The sequence below is a fragment of the Littorina saxatilis genome, linkage group LG8 (assembly GCF_037325665.1).
Source record: "Littorina saxatilis isolate snail1 linkage group LG8, US_GU_Lsax_2.0, whole genome shotgun sequence".
Taxonomy (NCBI): domain Eukaryota; kingdom Metazoa; phylum Mollusca; class Gastropoda; order Littorinimorpha; family Littorinidae; genus Littorina; species Littorina saxatilis.
This window is the reverse complement of record NC_090252.1, coordinates 68,907,351-68,928,606: the sequence shown is the minus strand read 5'-3', so window position 1 is coordinate 68,928,606 and position 21,256 is coordinate 68,907,351. Positions and strand designations below refer to the sequence as shown.

The window sequence follows — 21,256 nt, the reverse complement described above, 5'->3', positions numbered from 1 at the left end:
CTCACGCTCGACAGAAAGCAGCCAGGATGTTCCCGTTCGGTGAGCGTTCAAATGGAAGTATGCTTGTACTGTATTTAGACGCTCGGGGAGCTCTGTGATGGTTTACGGGAGGCTTACTGTGCCTTTAAGTAAAAGATTGCGGTGGGTATGTTTGTCTGATATGATCAAGTACCCTAGTTCATGACAATCGTCGTGAGCCTTTCTATTATCAATAGAATTAGTAATACAAGCCAACAATTAATTGAGCAACATCGGAAACAAGTTCTACGAAACTAAAATTGTTGTTTAATAAAAATTGTTCGCTGCATATTTGGTTATATTTACCTTCGGTGGTTGAGGTGGTGATAGACGTTGCTGGTGAAGACATATGGTCACAGGTTTATGAAACAGACGAGATGTCAGTGAATGTTTCTACATCATAGCACTTCAATCAATCAATCAATGACGCTTATATCGCGCATATTCCGTGGGTACAGTTCTAGGCGCTCTGCAGTGATGCCGTGTGAGATGAAATTTTATACGGCCAGTAGATTGCAGCCATTTCGGCGCATATTTACCTTTCACGGCCTATTATTCCAAGTCACACGGGTATAGGTAGACAATTATTAACTGTGCCTAAGCAATTTTGCCAGGAAAGACCCTTTTGTCAATCGTGGGATCTTTAACGTGCACACCCAATGTAGTGTACACGGGGGGAGGGTTCGGACACCGAAGAGAGTCTGCACACAAAGTTGACTCTGAAATAAATTTCCGCCGAACCTGGGATCGAACTCACGCTGACAGCGGCCAACTGAATACAAATCCAGCGCGCTACCAACTGAGCTATATCCCCGCACTTGAGACCGAGTCTTGCTAAAAAGTCACTTATCAGGGTATAACAGCGCTGACAGTCCAACAAATGGTGTACTCGCCCTTTGGCTAGTGATTCTGAAAATGTACTAGCCATAGGTCTAACTTTACTAGCCAAACCAACAATTTCTTTCGGCAACTTTACTCGCCTTTGGCGAGTAGATGAACATTTCTACTTGCCAGTTACATGTTTGTAGAGTACAATACTCGCCATGTTCAGGCCTGTATAAGCTCGATGTTATACTTCATTTGTGTTTGTTTATTGTTTCAGACACCTCTGAAATGACTGCACTTCCGAACAGATTTGTTTCCTAATTATGACCTCTGCTCTATATGTTAATTACCTACTCCTTCATATTCAGCGTTGGTGTGACTTGTTTTGCAGATGACACTAAAATCCACCCCAGCAACACAAACTTATCTCACAAGCAACCCAAGGAACGTTTAACAGAATCGACTGGATTTAAACATAAGTATGTCTCTTAACCCGAAGAAAACCAAATTCGTGATAATAACAACTAACCCAAAACGCCAGAACACTGCCTCAAGTGGTCCCGATTTAATGAGTAATAGCGATACAGTTGAAAACGTTGATCACAACATGTTGAGTGTTTACATAGATAACAACATTCTAAACAATTTATATCAAGAATTAAGAACTTTCCGACTTTTCAATGCACGACATTATTCTGTACTGTGCATATGCAGTCTGCTAACCACCTACCCCCTTACATAAAAGAACGCTACAAAATAGTCTGAATCAAGCAGACAACGCTCACGGATAGTCAAGTCTAAATCTTCCAACGTTGGTCTCAACCAACAAAGCATAATCAGTAATCCAATAATATAGAGCGATGCCGTAATTACTTCCCTTTATCAGACCAAGTCTTTGAAGACCCAGTGTCTCATGCGGTCAGTGTCAAACTTAGAACAGGAAAGACCACTTACAGCTATATGGTATGATTGTGTGAGTAGAAAAAAATAGTCTTCTGTCATTACATATAGGAAACATCTCTGTACTGTGTATTTTACAGTCACTACAAGCGAAAAACTAATAAACTAATCCCAATTACCATTAGACGATCTGTAAGTCTCCTGCTCCCCCCCCCTCCCCACCTTCCCGACAGATCATGTATACCCGTACCCCTGCAGATATTTCCCGGTGTGTGCTCGGTAAAAGGATCTTTGTCCGCCTGGTCAAATACCCACATTCAACCGTCTGGCTCATTCCTTTGTATTTGTTTGTTTCTTTGTTTGTTTGTTTGTTTGCTTAACGCCCAGCCGACCACGAAGGGCCATATCAGGGCGGTGCTGCTTTGACATATAACGTGCGCCACACACAAGACAGAAGTCGCAGCGCAGGCTTCATGTCTCACCCAGTCACATTATTCTGACACCGGACCAACCAGTCCTAGCACTAACCCCATCATGCCAGACGCCAGGCGGAGCAGCCACTAGATTGCTAATTTTAAAGTCTTAGGTATGACCCGGCCGGGGTTCGAACCCACGACCTCCCGATCACGAGGCGGACGCCTTACCACTAGGCCAACCGTGCCGGTCATTTCCTTTGTAGAATAATTCATTAATCACGATGTTTTGCTTCTTTCTTATCGTTTGTTTTTTTCTTTTCTGAACGACATCAAAAGCAAACTGCAAACTTCAAAGTTTGAAAGAAGTCATTTATGTACGGTAAGCAGCCACACTGCAGATACTCGGCATTGATGTAGGTGTAAGGACACGTGATTCTTATCCCATGTACAATTCTAGGCACATATAAGATGTGACGTATGATTCTTTCCATGTCATGGAAGTCATTAGTTCCGGAAATTATAAAAACCCTAAATATGAATGACCCTCTAAGTGTGTCTGTCATCCGTAAACACAATTACTGTTGATAATGTGCATGGCCAGCATTGCTGTGTAGAGCGGTGGTGGAAAGGATGCTAAAAATAGCTCAGTCTGCCTGCAGCTAAGGAGGAAAACATGAATCCCTTGGAACAGCTGTGAATGGAAGACAAAATGAACATACATACCGTTATCGATCACCCTAACGCCGAGACACTCGACGTGGTATTTCATGTGCAGACCAAAGATAAAGTCTGTTGTTACGCATTGCTTCCGGCAGTACCAGAACCCGTCATGTTTCCCCGCGATAGCCGTCAAGCGATAGACAAAGCTGTAGTGAGTGCTGTTTTGTTCACACCAGCACGAACCGACAGGTCCCGGCTGGGTGCTTGTGGTGCGACAGTCGGTGAAGCCATCATCCACAATGACGCACTCGGAACTGTGACCAGGTTTTCCCTGCCTGCAGACCATGTGTTAGGAAAGATATATGTCTTAGTTGTTGTGAATGGAACAAGGAATGAAACGTGCATCGGGTTTGAATAGCATTAACTGCTGAAGAGACACTAAACAATAAGAACCAACCAACTACACTGAATTGGTGCTGTGGAGCCCGGCTTTTGAGGCATCAAACCATCTGGGGAAACCAGGTCTTACAAAGGCAGGTGTCTTAAGATAGGGGTTCATTTACAGAGGTCATGAACAATCATTTACAGAGGTTATGAACAATCATTTACAGAGGTTATGAACAATCATTTACAGAGGTTATGAACAATCATTTACAGAGGTTATGAACAATCATTTACAGAGGTTATGAACAATCATTTACAGAGGTTATGAACAATCATTTACAGAGGTTATGAGCAATCATTTCAAGCACATGCTCTCAAAAGTGTATGTACCAACTGTCATAACAATCCGTCCAGTAGATTTTGAGAAAAGCCTTTCACACACATACAGACAGACACCCTGACACACACACATACATCGGGAGACAAACCCTGCTCTTGTCAAAACAATGAGTCATCCCTTGACTGAATCTACAAAGCATGAAACATATCTCACAGTGTGAAATAGGTGCGGTTCAAAGTCTGGTAGCCGCATCGTGTTGATTCGCTGGTCTTGTTGACCTCACATCTCAAGGTCACTGGCGTGTTGTTGTACCATCGACTCGGACACATTAGCTGTCCATCTATGCCAGCCTCTGAAACGGTACACAGAGATAGAGCTCTTTTGGGGTTCTGATTTGGCCTATTATTGTCCGCTCGACCCGAAAAGCAACAGCTGCCTAACTAACTCTAGAGCTCTTAAAAGTACCAATATATCGTCAGCTTTTAGAGCAGGCACCACACATTCTTGCATTGTTATATTCTGAGCAGCTCACTGACAACCGCAGCATTCACAAGAGGATGTTCGGGAATTACTAAGTCAGGTGTGTGTGGGTTGTAAAGAGTGAATACTCCTGTTTTTAGTCAGACCAACATCTCTATGTGACATTATGAGCCAGCCACTGCCGAGGGGTGTGCCGTAAAGCGTGAATACTCCTGTGTTTAGTCAGTCCAACATCTCTATGTGACATTATGAGCCAGCCACTAGCGAGGGGTGAGCCGTAAAGCGTGAATACTCCTGTTTTTAGTCAGTCCAACATCTCTATGTGACATTATGAGCCAGCCACTAGCGAGGGGCGAGCCGTAAAGCGTGAATACTCCTGTTTTTAGTCAGTCCAACATCTCTAGGTGACATTATGAGCCAGCCACTGGCGAGGGGTGTGCCGTAAAGCGTGAATATTCCTGTTTTAGTCAGTCCAACATCTCTTTGTGACATTATGAGCCAGCCACTGGCGAGGGGTGTGCCGTAAAGCGTGAATACTCCTGTTTTTAGTCAGTTCAACATCTCTATGTGACAGTATGAGCCAGCCACTGGCGAGGGGTGTGCCGTAAAGCGTGAATACTCCTGTTTTTAGTCAGTTCAACATCTCTATGTGATATTATGAGCCAGCCACTGCCGAGGGGTGTGCCGTAAAGCGTGAATACTCCTGTGTTTAGTCAGACCAACATCTCTAGGTGACATTATGAGCCAGCCACTAGCGAGGGGTGTGCCGTAAAGAGTGAATACTCCTGTGTTTAGTCAGTCAAACATCTCTTTGTGACATTATGAGCCAGCCACTAGCGAGGGGTGAGCCGTAAAGAGTGAATACTCCTGTGTTTAGTCAGTCCAACATCTCTATGTGACATTATGAGCCAGCCACTAGCGAGGGGTGTGCCGTAAAGCGTGAATACTCCTGTTTTTAGTCAGACCAACATCTCTAGGTGACATTATGAGCCAGCCACTAGCGAGGGGTGTGTCGTAAAGAGTCAATACTCCTGTGTTCAGTCAGTCCAACATCTCTATGTGACATTATGAGCCAGCCACTAGCGAGGGGTGTGTCGTAAAGCGTCAATACTCCTGTTTTTAGTCAGACCAACATCTCTAGGTGACATTATGAGCCAGCCACTAGCGAGGGGTGTGTCGTAAAGCGTGAATATTCCTGTTTTTAGTCAGTCCAACATCTCTATGTGACATTATGAGCCAGCCACTAGCGAGGGGTGTGTCGTAAAGCGTGAATATTCCTGTTTTTAGTCAGTCCAACATCTCTATGTGACATTATGAGCCAGCCACTAGCGAGGGGTGAGACGTAAAGAGTGAATACTCCTGTGTTTAGTCAGACCAACATCTCTAGGTGACATTATGAGCCAGCCACTGGCGAGGGGTGAGCCGTAAAGCGTGAATACTCCTGTTTTTAGTCAGTCCAACATCTCTATGTGATATTATGAACCAGCCACTGGCGAGGGGTGTGCCGTAAAGAGTGAATACTCCTGTGTTTAGTCAGACCAACATCTCTAGGTGACATTATGAGCCAGCCACTAGCGAGGGGTGAGCCGTAAAGCGTGAATACTCCTGTTTTTAGTCAGTCCAACATCTCTATGTGACATTATGAGCCAGCCACTAGCGAGGGGTGAGCCGTAAAGCGTGAATACTCCTGTGTTTAGTCAGACCAACATCTCTAGGTGACATTATGAGCCAGCCACTAGCGAGGGGTGTGTCGTAAAGAGTCAATACTCCTGTGTTCAGTCAGTCCAACATCTCTATGTGACATTATGAGCCAGCCACTAGCGAGGGGTGTGTCGTAAAGCGTGAATATTCCTGTTTTTAGTCAGTCCAACATCTCTATGTGACATTATGAGCCAGCCACTAGCGAGGGGTGTGTCGTAAAGCGTGAATATTCCTGTTTTTAGTCAGTCCAACATCTCTTTGTGACATTATGAGCCAGCCACTAGCGAGGGGTGAGCCGTAAAGAGTGAATACTCCTGTGTTTAGTCAGACCAACATCTCTATGTGACATTATGAGGCAGCCACTGGCGAGGGGTGAGCCGTAAAGCGTGAATACTCCTGTTTTTAGTCAGTCAAACATCTCTTTGTGATATTATGAACCAGCCACTGGCGAGGGGTGTGCCGTAAAGAGTGAATACTCCTGTGTTTAGTCAGACCAACATCTATAGGTGACATTATGAGCCAGCCACTAGCGAGGGGTGAGCCGTAAAGCGTGAATACTCCTGTTTTTAGTCAGTCCAACATCTCTATGTGATATTATGAGCCAGCCACTAGCGAGGGGCGAGCCGTAAAGCGTGAATACTCCTGTTTTTAGTCAGTCCAACATCTCTAGGTGACATTATGAGCCAGCCACTAGCGAGGGGTGTGTCGTAAAGAGTCAATACTCCTGTGTTTAGTCAGTCCAACATCTCTATGTGACATTATGAGCTAGCCACTAGCGAGGGGTGTGTCGTAAAGCGTGAATATTCCTGTTTTTAGTCAGTCCAACATCTCTATGTGACATTATGAGCCAGCCACTAGCGAGGGGTGTGTCGTAAAGCGTGAATATTCCTGTTTTTAGTCAGTCCAACATCTCTATGTGATATTATGAGCCAGCCACTAGCGAGGGGTGAGCCGTAAAGAGTGAATACTCCTGTGTTTAGTCAGACCAACATCTCTAGGTGACATTATGAGCCAGCCACTGGCGAGGGGTGAGCCGTAAGCGTGAATACTCCTGTTTTTAGTCAGTCCAACATCTCTATGTGATATTATGAACCAGCCACTGGCGAGGGGTGTGCCGTAAAGAGTGAATACTCCTGTGTTTAGTCAGACCAACATCTCTAGGTGACATTATGAGCCAGCCACTAGCGAGGGGTGTGTCGTAAAGAGTCAATACTCCAGTTTTTAGTCAGTCCAACATCTCTATGTGACATTATGAGCCAGCCACTGGCGAGGGGTGTGCCGTAAAGAGTGAATACTCCAGTTTTTAGTCAGTCCAACATCTCTATGTGATATTATGAGCCAGCCACTGGCGAGGGGTGTGCCGTAAAGCGTGAATACTCCTGTTTTTAGTCAGTCCAACATCTCTATGTGACAGTATGAGCCAGCCACTGGCGAGGGGTGTGCCGTAAAGCGTGAATACTCCTGTTTTTAGTCAGTCCAACATCTCTATGTGACATTATGAGCCAGCCACTGGCGAGGGGTGTGCCGTAAAGAGTGAATACTCCTGTTTTTAGTCAGTCCAACATCTCTATGTGACATTATGAGCCAGCCACTGGCGAGGGGTGTGTCTATGTGACATTATGAGCCAGCCACTAGCGAGGGGTGTGTCTATGTGACATTATGAGCCAGCCACTGGCGAGGGGTGTGTCTATGTGACATTATGAGCCAGCCACTAGCGAGGGGTGTGTCTTTGAGCGTGGTCAAGGAGCACATGCTCACAGTTTGGCTCACTTAGTTTCACTCTTTTTTACAACCCATTCAAATCCGACAGATTTATTTCCCAAATCCGTCTACAAGGCATCTTCAGCATTCGTTCGCTCACGCAACAGTGAAATCTAACCCCCTCCCACCAAATTCCCCTCCACCCCCCCCCCCAAACAAAAAATCTCAAATTGTACTCCTTACATTTTTTTTATCAGTGTCAATGTGGGTCTGCCAACACGAGCATTGCTTTAACATTGTTCAACTTACAACCGTGCTGTTTTGCGATGAAAAACAACAACGGTTGCTCCGGTCAGAGCACTGTTAAAACAACGATTTTTTTTCGCAAGTTACGATATAAACAATCACAGTATTTACACAGCTATCCCACATATAACTACACAAATACGTTTAAAATGTAATCAACATTACCGGTATCACGTTCCAGGGCAAAAGTATGTGTGGAGTATGTCAAAATGGAGCCAAAAGCCATATGATTGCTAGTCCATAATAAAACATAATGTTTTGAAATTAACTCTTTACTCGAAACTAATATACTCCCATGTATGGTTTGGGCATAATTCCTGCCCGTACCTACAATCGCGACAATAACAACAAGAAGAGCAAACGCTCGATCGAGTCACTTTCGCAGTTCTGAATATTATATGAGGCATCAGATGGACAGGAAGAAATTGCTATTCACAACACAATGAGTCACGTTCACATAAAATTTGAGCCCGGTCACTTTTATAGTTTCCGAGAAAAGCCCAACGTTAAGTTGTGTGTTGCCGAACAGAAAAGGCTAGTTATCTCCCTTGTTTTTCTGATAACGTTCGTAAAAGGCTACAGATGTAAATACTTTGATGTAAAGAATAATCCTACAAAGTTTCAATCACATCCGATGAACTTTGTCAAAGATATAAAATGTCTAATTTTTCCTTTGACGCTGACCTGTGACCTTGAAAAAGGTCAAAGGTCAACGAAACCATCGTTAAAGTGTAGAGGTCATTGGAGGTCACGACTAAACAAAATATGAGCCCGATCGCTTTGATAGTTTCCGAGAAAAGTCCAACGTTAAGGTGGTGTCTACGGACGGCCGGCCGGCCGGACGGCCGGCCGGACAGACTAACACTGACCGATTACATAGAGTCACATTTTCTCAAGTGACTCAAAAATGCGCGGTTCAACTCCTTGCAAGAAAGTCAATTACAGTTGGTATAATTTCAAATATATATATACCTGAGGCATGAGTAAAAGCCCAAGAGCCTCCGTGCACAAGGGATTGACAAGCACGGCACCGTTAACGTGCCCTTGAATAAAAAGCCCTGTGATTGTTCACCTTACTAATCAGTTAGGGTTCCTCGCCAATAGATGACTGAGGACCAGCTATCTCCAATATTGAGAGGTTAAAGTCAGCAAGATTCAAGCAAAGACTACCTTGGTAAGTTTGTGGCAATTGATCACTTGTGTCATTTCTTCTCGGTTCGACCTTGACTCTGGGACTAGAAAAAGCAGAACACTTTTGGAAAGATATAAAAAGGTTGTGTAGGAGAAACAGAAAGAAAAGCACATTGCCAGATCGCATGAATCAAGTCGTATACATACTACAGACTTTGTCGTGACACGCTAGGTCATCGGCACATCTTCTTACAGGAGTCAAATACTTGCAGCCTTGGTTGAGCTGCAACACTGCAGCAAAACAAACAAACCAAAAACATAATGTGAGAGAGAGAGAGAGAGAGAGAGAGAGAGAGAGAGAGAGAGAGAGAGAGAGAGAGACAGAGAGACAGAGAGACAGAGAGAGAGATCGAATCAAATCAAATCAAATTTTATATTACGAGGGTTGTGGCATAAGCAATATAAACGAGCTTCTTTTCAACCAGCCCTCGCCCAGAGAGGGACTATTTTAATCTTAAATACATATATATATATATATATACAAACGTAAAACAATTACAAAAGATAAGCATTACAGTAAAAAAAAAATAAAAAAAGGCAGACAAATTATTCACATGACTATATACATGTTGTGGGCTATACATACATTATTGCGTTATGAAACACTGATGCTTTATGGACAGATATGATCAATATGAAAATAATCAAAATGAAGTCTTCCATCACTGTGACTTTTCGTAATTTGACATTAAATGTAATGAGAGGTGCTTTTTGAAAGTATTGAGACTTGTTGGGACTCGAACTGATTCCGGGAGAGAATTCCACAAAACAGGTCCATATGGTCCTTTCTTACAGCTAGTCCCTACTATAATACACACATGAAACAAAGAACAAATATGAAGAATTTAAAAAAAAAAAAAAAAGAGAGAGAGAGAGAGAGAGAGAGAGAGAGAGAGAGAGAGAGAGAGAGAGAGAGAGAGAGAGAGAGAGAGAGAGAGAGAGAGAGACCAAGACTGAGACCGAGAGACCGAGAGAGAGAGAGAGATATTTAGAATCGCCGCCCGACAGAAAGGTAATGACGTAAAGATATGTATAATTATATACGACGTACATTGAGTGACGCAATTTCATTTGAAACCTCAGAACTTTGACAATGACATTTTTAAGGGAGTGGGTGGGCATTGCGAACGTAGAGGGTGGGTGGTGCCTATACCGTCCTGTTCAGCACCCACTGACAAACCTGGCTTTCCGGTATTTTGTTAGGTAAAGACTGTATCATCTGACAGCATTTAAAGTGTCATTCTTTAGAATAAGTCACGCTGGTATTGTTGATTCCAATTTTCTCCAAGCAATGTTGCTAGAAAAAATGTCCAAAACTGAATTACAGTCCGACCAAACTGCTTGCGATTTTCCTTGGTTACAATTTTGCAAAATCGTATGACACCGTTATTCTCAGAGCTGAGGCCTAACTGCTTTTTCCCAACACCTCGACGGCAGGCGAAGTTTGCAGCAAATTAATAGAGCGAATTCATGCCACTCTTTTGCAGCTTTTATCCACTTTTACCAAGTGACTGCCCCCCCCCCCCAATTTTTAAAAAAAAATCTCGAATCTGCAACAGGCAAAATATATGTGCCCATCCCCGATAATGCCCCAGTTGCCTTACCTTCCACTTCGTGAGCGAACACCTGCACCTCACAGAATTCCAAGGAATAAGGTTGCTCGGCCACCACGAAGACAAACTGACCCTCGAGGTACGCTCCACAGGTAATGTTGATTGTCAGACCTTTGCCGAAGCCATCCAACTTGCTGATACTGGCACACTGCTGCGCCACGGACATGTTGGTCGGAGAGTATGGCTGCTCGCTGACGTACACCTGAAAACTTTTCAGTTTGTCTCCTGAAAGAAGAACAAGAAGAGTGGATCATCAGACAACTCACCCTCGTTATAGTTGATATTATTTAGACATTTGCTTATAAATATGTTGACGTTAACTTGATAACCTTGGAATTTGAAGAGGGTCAATCAGACTTGAGTCATGCCCAGAGGACACCAACTACTGGAAGTGTGCAAAGTGTTTGTTAACCTTCAACTAGTAATGCCAGAGTCAACAAAGCGTGTGATATGGTTGGGGGCCATCTGAACCTACAATAAGTAGCAAGAACATGTCAGTTTTCTCTCTTCAGAGCTAGCCAATCTTGACCTCACCATGACTTTGAAATTTGACGAGGGTCAACCATAATTATGCCAAGGCTTTAAACGCATTAAACCCTACAAGTTCTATAGAGCTCTAGCTTTACACATGTAGAAAGTTATTGATAGCGTTTGATTATTTTACCACACCATGATCTCAATTTGACCTTGACATTTCATGATCTCAATTTGACCTTGACATTTCATGATCTCAATTTGACCTTGACATTTCATGATCTCAATTTGACCTTGACATTTTATATCTAGAGGTCTATAAACCCCTGAAATGTGTACATTGTGAAAGATATAGCTGCAAGAACATCCACAACACCTCACTATTACAACTCTGTATCGCTTGACAAAAGTTATAACAAGTAAAACACTCATATCCTGATATATTGACAGGACAGGACGCAGACTAAAGTGAAAGCTGACACTGAACAACCACTCACCACTGTCGGATTTTATTTTTAAAAGTCGGGGATAAGTTGAAAAACATGAAGCTGGCGTCAGAGTTAAACAAATGAGCTTCAATACACACTTTGTGTCGACTTCACATGACATCCTTTTCTTTCGAAAATATGCACATGTATCGGAGCTTGAGCCCCATCGCCATGATCGCATTTCTGCAGTATAAGTGGCAACGTGTGTTTTGGAACTGAGCTATGTTCAGATAATGTGGTTCTGTGTATTTCTGGGATGGAAACACTAAACACATATTTACCACATTATTTTTAGGATAAAAACATTGCATTGAGATGGCACTTAACACATTATTTCTATGATAGAAACATTGAGATGACACTAACCACATAATGCATATGATAAAAACTCTAAAAAGACGCTGACCACTGCAATACTCGCAGCTGGTCACAGTGACGTAGTAGACCATGAAGACGTTAGCCAGGTCCACTTGCCACCAGCTCACGCTGCTGGTCGTGTCCATAGCGGTGCAGCTTTCTGCATGCGGAAAGTCCATGATCCCATCCACAGCAAAAGACGGCCCGCCTGAGAGTTTGGAGCTCTGGGTCGCGTTCTTCCTCATCGCAACATTGTGCAAAACTGGAACCACCAATGTTGACTGCAAACTCTTTGTGGTAACGATGAGTGAAGGGACTGTTTACTGTGCATTGTGCAACACTGAAACCATCAATGTTGACTGCCAACTCTTAACGATGAGTGAAGGGACTGTTTACTGTGCATTGTGCAACACTGAAACCATCAATGTTGATTGCCAACTCTTAACGATGAGTGAAGGGACTGTTTACTGTGCATTGTGCAACACTGAAACCATCAATGTTGATTGCCAACTCTTAACGATGAGTGAAGGGACTGTTTACTGTGCATTGTGCAACACTGAAACCATCAATGTTGATTGCCAACTCTTTGCTGTTTGTGTTAGTTGAGTGCCGAACTGTGTGTTGTTGTGTGTGACGAGAGGTATTGTGTTAGTTGAGTGCCGAACTGTGTGCTGTTGTGTGTGACGAGAGGTATTGTGTTAGTTGAGTGCCGAACTGTGTGTTGTTCTGTGTGACGAGAGGTATTGTGTTAGTTGAGTGCCGAACTGTGTGTTGTTCTGTGTGACGAGAGGTATTGTGTTAGTTGAGTGCCGAACTGTGTGTTGTTCTGTGTGACGAGAGGTATTGTGTCAGTTGAGTGCCGAACTGTGTGTTGTTCTGTGTGACGAGAGGTATTGTGTTAGTTGAGTGCCGAACTGTGTGTTGTTCTGTGTGACGAGAGGTATTGTGTTAGTTGAGTGCCGAACTGTGTGTTGTTCTGTGTGACGAGAGGTATTGTGTTAGTTGAGTGCCGAACTGTGTGTTGTTCTGTGTGACGAGAGGTATTGTGTCAGTTGAGTGCCGAACTGTGTGTTGTTCTGTGTGACGAGAGGTATTGTGTCAGTTGAGTGCCGAACTGTGTGTTGTTCTGTGTGACGAGAGGTATTGTGTTAGTTGAGTGCCGAACTGTGTGTTGTTCTGTGTGACGAGAGGTATTGTGTCAGTTGAGTGCCGAACTGTGTGTTGTTCTGTGTGACGAGAGGTATTGTGTCAGTTGAGTGCCGAACTGTGTGTTGTTCTGTGTGACGAGAGGTATTGTGTTAGTTGAGTGCCGAACTGTGTGTTGTTCTGTGTGACGAGAGGTATTGTGTTAGTTGAGTGCCGAACTGTGTGTTGTTCTGTGTGACGAGAGGTATTGTGTCAGTTGAGTGCCGAACTGTGTGTTGTTCTGTGTGACGAGAGGTATTGTGTTAGTTGAGTGCCGAACTGTGTGTTGTTCTGTGTGACGAGAGGTATTGTGTCAGTTGAGTGCCGAACTGTGTGTTGTTCTGTGTGACGAGAGGTATTGTGTTAGTTGAGTGCCGAACTGTGTGTTGTTCTGTGTGACGAGAGGTATTGTGTTACAACATACGAGGACGTGCATGATGATGGATGATTTGATTCATGTTGCGAAATGTGTGAAATGTTTATTCGTTTTGTGCCGAGCGTCTTGTTCGAGTGCGGACGTGTTGTCACCATCCCGTGTGCTTGTGCGTGATCGTGTGTGCCTGAGTGTGAAGGCATGTATGTTTGAGCGAGTGAATGCGTGAACCCCGTGCATGGAAAAGTCAATGCAGGACCGCTAAGTCAGCAAGCATCACACTTCCTTGATACTCTGATTCTGTTAATAGACTGAATGGCCCTCACTTACCTAGTGTTTTACATCCATAGTAGTTATCACAGCTGTATCCACAGTTGTTTGTGCCGGGACACTGCTTACACGAGGACTCGTCTGTTCCATAATAGTTGGGCTTGCACACTAGGGATATTTGAACAGATGGAAGGAATTATAATACATAGTATGTATTTTGCAAATCACATGTTTTGTTATAATCTCTCTATATCTCTCGCCATCCATCCACCTGTCCATCCATTCATCACCCCATCCATCCATCCATCCATCCATCTAGCTATGAATCTATTATCGATAACATGTATATCTACCTACAAATCGATCTATCCATCTACATATCTAACTATCTATCTTATATCTACCTACCAATCTATCTATCTAATTCTATCTATCTATCTATCTATCTATCTATCTATCTATCTATCTATCAGGTGAGTCAACAACTTTGACGATTTTTGTTCTCTCCCTTTTTATGACCAGACCACTACCCAGCAATGATCCTGATACTCGGTGAGGCTCAGCCATACTTGTTTCAACTTGGGAGGTCCCACCAACAAAGACATCTTTCTGTTTGTTGCATTCAGATATTACAGTTGTATTGCATTGAATTGACGTGTGCACAGTTTGAAAGCTTAAGCTTTACACACACACACACACTCTCAGTAATGAGGTACCGGGTATATCAAGATTACAACTGCTGTCGTCTTGGGTTATTGTCAAAACACCTAAAATGTAAAATAGTTTTACAGTTTTAGACAGTAGTAGACAGTTTTAAATGTCGTTATGCACACTAAAAGTAGGCGAATTATGGCAGTCAATAGCTCATACCTCCGAATGATACAAGCACTACAACCTAGTCGAGATAGCGGCACAGTAAATACGTTACTGGCGAGGGTTATGTCAGTCATGCAACAGTCTCACACGTTTATCATCAACACTTACGGCTTACTTTGTAATAAACAATACTATGGAATATAGAAGGACAGAAAGACAGTACGCACATTTTAAATGGACACTGCAAACAACGTTTTCACGTTTATAGACTGTGCTGCTGAAATTGATCCACGATTAGATTAGATTGTTCGAGAGTTACCCGCCTTGATCCCTACACGGTGAGCTTTTGCCCGATATCAAGTTTACTACTACTACTGGTTACCAACGATGCTTTTAGTTATACGCTATAGAAATCTCCTTAATAAATAAATAAAAGTAGTCCCCCGATTATCATGAACACACCCATGTAATACGCAGACTAATCACCTCCTCAGCTAACAGAGGCAGAGAGGCAAGTCATGGGATAAATATGGGTAAGCGTATGTTGGCACGTCCGTTGTTTACCTGGAACCTGAATCGTGCTCAGTAGGAAGAACTTGTGGCGCTGTTGACTTGTTGCGTCTTTGACTGGATTGTGTTTGTAGATACGCAAATAGCGTCCCCTTATGGGTGTGTGGCACGTCAGGTAGTAAATGTCTGCAAACGAACACGTTTAACTGAAATTAAACACACATTCTCTCTCTCTCTCTCTCTCTCTCTCTCTCTCTCTCTCTCTCCCTTTGTCTTTCTCTCCCTCTCTCTCTGTCTCTCTGTTTCTCTGTCTCCCCCTCTCTCTCTCTCTCTCTCTCTCTCTCTCTCTCTCTCTCTCTCTCTCTCTCTCTCTCTCTCTCAATTTTCATTTGTCCAAAGCATCAGTGTTCATTATATCCACACAAAAACACTCAAAGCTTTAATAACACATTTACTCATGCATGTGTATTCAACATTGTTTTCACTACGTTACATATACGACGCTTTGTATGCGTGTATACTATGTAATGTGTACATGTTCATATGTTGTTGATTTTCTCTACCTTTTTTTCTACGTTAATATCCGTGTAAATATGTGATTAGATTAGTCCCCTCTCTGGGCGAGGGCTGGTTGAAAAAAACCTTTTAATACCCCCCTCTCTCTCTCTCTCTCTCTCTCTCTCTCTCTCTCTCTCTCTCTCTCTCTCTCTCTCTCTCTCTCTCTCTCTCTCTCTCTCTCTTTCTCTCTCTCTCTCTCTCTCTCTCTCTCTCTCTCTCTCTCTCTCTCTCTCTCCCTCCAATATGGAATGACCAAATAACATTTGGTGGTGGAGGATACCTCCTTTTTTAAAACCAGAAAACAATGTCGGGCCTCTCTGTGTGTGTGTGTGTGTGTGTGTGTGTGTGTGTGTGTGTGTGTGTGTGTGTGTGTGTGTGTGTGTGTATGTGTGTGGGTGTGTGTGTGCGTGTGTGTGTGTGTGTGTCCTTCGCTGGGGTTATACAGTGCCTTGAGTAATTGACTACTGTGCCCAGGGCATTGCACTTTTAACTATTGAGTAATACGGGTATTCATATACATGTTTGCCTTTATTTAATATAAATCAATACATTTATTCAAGATTTTGTTGTTTTTGTTATTTGGGATGTCAGCACATGGTCTTCTTGAATACTGAATGACCCTGCGGACACTTAGAACATGTTCTACATACAATTGTTGGTCCAGTCTCCCGTGCCCTTTCCCCCAGCCGCTGGGTAGTCCGGGAAGGCGTAACACCGCTGACCGTCCAAGGCGATGGTCGTCGATTGGATTGCTTGGGCGTCATCAACTGCACACGCCACACAACAAGAAGACTTTTTTTTTGTTTTTGTTGCTTTCTGACTATTGTAAAGCTGGCTTAAACTCGCATTTTATAACTGGAAAAAACCACACTTCGTGTAAACCTGCTATCACACAGCAAGCTATGTAGCATTGTCTGTGTCTCAAAATGACATCAACATTCGCCTGCCAGTTCATGTTGACGTCCATTTCATCGACATGACCTTTACCATAAGAAAACAATCAGCATATCAAAGAAGAACGTTGAAGCGTGACTAATCATTCAGTCGATATAATGCACTGATATACGTCCGCTTCTCTCTCACCTTCCGTATTGACAGGGCCACAAAGAGGAAGAGAAAGGGAGGGGGGGTAAAGGGGGAGAGAGAGGGACACAGGAACACAGACAAAGAGACTAACAGACATAGGGGTAGGCAGACATGCAAAGGGAGAAAGGGAGTTCCACAAAAAGACCGACATATAAAGATAGAGAGGGATACAGAGTGAGAGAAAGTGAAAGAGAGTCAGAGAAGGGGGTGGGGGGGGGGAAGATAATTACAAAATATAGAAAAGCAAAAGCTTGAAGGCGGAAGCTTTATCATGCTCAAAATAGAACGCAGCAAGGGCACGTAACGCGTTTCGCCTTTCAAGATGACGTCACATGTTTGTTCCAAACTAGACTTGACGTTCTTAGAAGATTGAGTGGTCGTACTGAAGTTGAAAACTAATCGGCGTTTTCATTTGATAGCTTTCTTAATTTGAACATATTTGCACTGTAAACAAAATAAAATAAATAACAACTCATCTTATATCTAACATGTACCTTGCGAGTTCCTCCTGGTGAGCACCAGCTTGCCGATCGTGTACTCTGCCTGCAGGTCGAGGAGGAGCCAGGGAGTCGGGTCCGCCGCGTGACTCTGCCATGGGTTGGCTTGTGTTCCGGTCGTCAGATCACAGATCTCACTTGGCTCGATCGATTGATCTGCAAACCTCGAGCTCACTTCAACTTGTTTCCTGAACGCAACGTCCTCTGGGATAACAGCAAGACAAGAAACGAAGTCAACGAAAGCGATATTAAAATGAAACAAAGGCATGGGAAATTCTTAATCGTGTAAATAATACGTTTCAAATAATGCTTATATCAGTGTCGTTCATAAAGATGATGATGTGTAAACACACACTGCCCCCCCCCCCCCTCCCCCTCTCTCTCTCTCTCTCTCTCTCTCTCTCTCTCTCTCTCTCTCTCTCTCTCTCCCCCCCTCTCTCTCTCTCTCTCTCTCTCTCTCTCTCTCTCTCTCTCTCTCTCTCTCCCTCTCTCTCTCTCTCTCTCTCTCTCTCTCTCTCTCTCTCTCTCTCTCTGTTACCCTCGTAAAATTAAGAATTGTCATTGTCATAGCCATAGTCATAGTCATTCTCTCTCTCTCTCTCTCTCTCTCTCTCTCTCTCTCTCTCTCTCTCTCTCTCTATCTCTCTCTCTCTCTCTCTCTCTCTCTCTCTCTCTCTCTCTCTCTCTCTCTGTCCATCTCACGCAGAGCAGAGAATCTTAAATCAAGCAGTAAGGTGGGGGGAGGGGGGATCATACACACACAATGGAACGTTGACATCGCACCAAACAGAAAAAACAGCGCAACAATCAGAAAGACAGACACAAAGACAGACAGACAGACAGACAGACACAAAGACAGACAGACAGACACAAAGACAGACACAAAGACAGACAGACACAAAGACAGACAGACACAAAGACAGACAGACACAAAGACAGACAGACACAAAGACAGACAGACACAAAGACAGACAGACACAAAGACAGACAGACAGACACAAAGACAGACAGACAGACCGCGCGACAGGTATACAGACATTGTGATAGATACACAAATCAATACCCCAGTTTTGACCAGAAGCCACAGTAGCGTTACAGGCGTCCCTGCACGTGCAGAGGGATACTGTAGGGTAAACATAAAGATAAATCAGATTACGTGAATGCTTTATAATTGTTTAAGAGAAACATCCCCCCCCCCCCCCAATAGAAGACTCTACCTCTTTCAAGACACAAGCACACACGCACGCACACATACAAACACACACACACACACACACACACACTCACACACGCACACACACACATGCGCAAAACACACACACACACAACACACACACACACACACACACACACACACACACACACACACACACATGCGCAAAACACACATACACACACACACACACACACACACACACACTACTCGTGCCCACATCCCACCTCCTTTTCCCCTTTTTCCTCCATGTCGTTCTTTTTCTAAGCCTTCTTGAACTACTCTTGTTCTTGCTAGTGTTCCTCTTTTTCTGTTCTTTTCATATGTTCGAACGTTAGTGAATTTCGCGCTGACTGAACGTCTATCATATCTAAAGATTTTCTTCAAACTATTCATTCCACTGCAGACCAATGCCAACGAGCTTCAAAGCTTACCTGTGGTAGATCTCGGAAGCTTTTGGCAATATGTCACCTCAGCTAAAAGGATAAGGAGAAGAAATATGTCCATATCATCATTTTTACTTGGAATCCATTTCAGATAACGCAAGGAGTCCTTTGTCTAGAATACTACGTCATGTTTTGTTATCGTCAGAGGTCTCCGTAAGTCCTGGCAACCAATATGTGAAGAGCGTGGATTGACAGTCTCGGCGAGCATAAAGCTTACGCTGTACAGACATTTTACTGCCAGTACCACTACACGGTTATTTCTGTAAATGGACGGGAGTTGGTCTGGTACGACGGTTATTTCTGTAAATGGACGGGTGTTGGTCTGGTACGACGGTTATTTCTGCATGTCACGATTTAGTGACATGGACGGAGAACGGAACACTCTGTCGAGTGCCTATCTCCAATTGTGATGGAAAGCGCCTGTGTTTGAGTCGGGGTGACGGTGTGAAACCGCTGACAAGGCATAGCGCAGCACGGGGATTTCGTTTTGCAGGGGTTCCACGTGGGTGATTTCTGCTGTCAGGGCAAAACTGACGGTAACTGAACTGGATATGTGACACGCGGAGTCACGTGATATTTTCAAGGTTGTTTTGTGAGGACATGAAACTGGGCACTTGAACATTGAGCAGCAAGAAAGAAGGGTCGGTGTCTTCTTCCTAAGAGTTTGATGGTTTTCAACACGTTAGATTCTACACTTTATATCAACGTGCCGTTCTGCTTGCACAGTAGGGCTTTTGAGGAACTTCAAGAAGATACCACCTTTCGCTATGTATATGTTTCTGACGCGAGGCGTCAGGACTCTTGGCTGAGCGGGGGAGAAATTCCAACGCATAAAGGAATTCAGCACAAGAGTGGTGTGTGGCAGGAATTCAGCACAAGAGTGGTGTGTGGCAGGAATTCAGCACAAGAGTGGTGTGTGGCAGGAATTCAGCACAAGAGTGGTGTGTGGCAGGAATTCAGCACAAGAGTGGTGTGTGGCAGGAATTCAGCACAAGAGGGGTGTGTGGCAGGAATTCAGCACAAGAGTGGTGTGTGGCAGGAATTCAGCACAAGAGTGGTGTGTGGCAGGAATTCAGCACAAGAGGGGTGTGTGGCAGGAATTCAGCACAAGAGGGGTGTGTGGCAGGAATTCAGCACAAGAGGGGTGTGTGGCAGGAATTCAGCACAAGAGTGGTGTGTGGCAGGAATTCAGCACAAGAGTGGTGTGTGGCAGGAATTCAGCACAAGAGGGGTGTGTGGCAGGAATTCAGCACAAGAGTGGTGTGTGGCAGGAATTCAGCACAAGAGGGGTGTGTGGCAGGAATTCAGCACAAGAGGGGTGTGTGGCAGGAATTCAGCACAAGAGTGGTGTGTGGCAGGAATTCAGCACAAGAGGGGTGTGTGGCAGGAATTCAGCACAAGAGGGGTGTGTGGCAGGAATTCAGCACAAGAGGGGTGTGTGGCAGGAATTCAGCACAAGAGGGGTGTGTGGCAGGAATTCAGCACAAGAGTGGTGTGTGGCAGGAATTCAGCACAAGAGTGGTGTGTGGCAGGAATTCAGCACAAGAGTGGTGTGTGGCAGGAATTCAGCACAAGAGGGGTGTGTGGCAGGAATTCAGCACAAGAGTGGTGTGTGGCAGGAATTCAGCACAAGAGGGGTGTGTGGCAGGAATTCAGCACAAGAGGGGTGTGTGGCAGGAATTCAGCACAAGAGTGGTGTGTGGCAGGAATTCAGCACAAGAGGGGTGTGTGGCAGGAATTCAGCACAAGAGGGGTGTGTGGCAGGAATTCAGCACAAGAGGGGTGTGTGGCAGGAATTCAGCACAAGAGGGGTGTGTGGCAGGAATTCAGCACAAGAGTGGTGTGTGGCAGGAATTCAGCACAAGAGGGGTGTGTGGCAGGAATTCAGCACAAGAGGGGTGTGTGGCAGGAATTCAGCACAAGAGGGGTGTGTGGCAGGAATTCAGCACAAGAGTGGTGTGTGGCAGGAATTCAGCACAAGAGTGGTGTGTGGCAGGAATTCAGCACAAGAGTGGGGTGTGGCAGGAATTCAGCACAAGAGGGGTGTGTGGCAGGAATTCAGCACAAGAGTGGTGTGTGGCAGGAATTCAGCACAAGAGTGGTGTGTGGCAGGAATTCAGCACAAGAGTGGTGTGTGGCAGGAATTCAGCACAAGAGGGGTGTGTGGCAGGAATTCAGCACAAGAGGGGTGTGTGGCAGGAATTCAGCACAAGAGTGGTGTGTGGCAGGAATTCAGCACAAGAGTGGTGTGTGGCAGGAATTCAGCACAAGAGTGGTGTGTGGCAGGAATTCAGCACAAGAGGGGTGTGTGGCAGGAATTCAGCACAAGAGTGGTGTGTGGCAGGAATTCAGCACAAGAGGGGTGTGTGGCAGGAATTCAGCACAAGAGGGGTGTGTGGCAGGAATTCAGCACAAGAGTGGTGTGTGGCAGGAATTCAGCACAAGAGG

At 44.5% G+C, this 21,256-nt stretch overlaps 3 protein-coding genes across 3 annotated transcripts in view; 1 reads left to right on the top strand and 2 right to left on the bottom strand.

Moving 5' to 3' along the window:
* The window catches only part of LOC138974831 (uncharacterized), a 128,200-nt gene that overhangs the window by 3,930 nt on the left and 103,014 nt on the right, over positions 1-21,256 (top strand). The gene's annotated exons all lie outside the window — the stretch shown is intronic.
* Positions 2,345-10,754, bottom strand: LOC138972466 (uncharacterized). Its single transcript, XM_070345105.1, has 4 exons — positions 10,527-10,754; positions 9,070-9,153; positions 3,757-3,895; positions 2,345-3,154 (listed from the first exon to the last, which is right to left on the bottom strand). Exons 1-4 carry the CDS (start codon positions 10,699-10,701, stop codon positions 2,719-2,721), a joined length of 834 nt encoding a protein of 277 aa, XP_070201206.1. The 5' UTR covers positions 10,702-10,754; the 3' UTR covers positions 2,345-2,718.
* Positions 11,318-18,913, bottom strand: LOC138974425 (uncharacterized). The gene is made up of 8 exons (XM_070347140.1): positions 18,797-18,913; positions 18,213-18,272; positions 17,147-17,353; positions 16,217-16,333; positions 15,063-15,194; positions 13,743-13,850; positions 11,904-12,116; positions 11,318-11,364 (listed from the first exon to the last, which is right to left on the bottom strand). The coding sequence occupies exons 1-8, from the start codon at positions 18,867-18,869 to the stop codon at positions 11,318-11,320; spliced, it is 957 nt and encodes a 318-aa protein (XP_070203241.1). The 5' UTR covers positions 18,870-18,913.

Bases quoted from the DNA above. Each gene is read 5' to 3' on its own strand.
- LOC138972466 (XM_070345105.1), bottom strand. From the start codon at position 10,701: ATGTCCGTGGCGCAGCAGTGTGCCAGTATCAGCAAGTTGGATGGCTTC. The intron at 3,896-9,069 runs GTATGTATACGA...GTACCGTTTCAG, and splicing joins GTGTCACGACAAAGTCTGTA to AGGCTGGCATAGATGGACAG. The intron at 3,155-3,756 runs GTGAGATATGTT...CATGGTCTGCAG, and splicing joins AACCGCACCTATTTCACACT to GCAGGGAAAACCTGGTCACA.
- LOC138974425 (XM_070347140.1), bottom strand. From the start codon at position 18,869: ATGGACATATTTCTTCTCCTTATCCTTTTAGCTGAGGTGACATATTGC. The intron at 16,334-17,146 runs GTACATGTTAGA...TGGCGTGTGCAG, and splicing joins CACCAGGAGGAACTCGCAAG to TTGATGACGCCCAAGCAATC. The intron at 11,365-11,903 runs GTCAGCGTCTTT...ATGTTCTTGCAG, and splicing joins CAGCTGCGAGTATTGCAGTG to CTATATCTTTCACAATGTAC.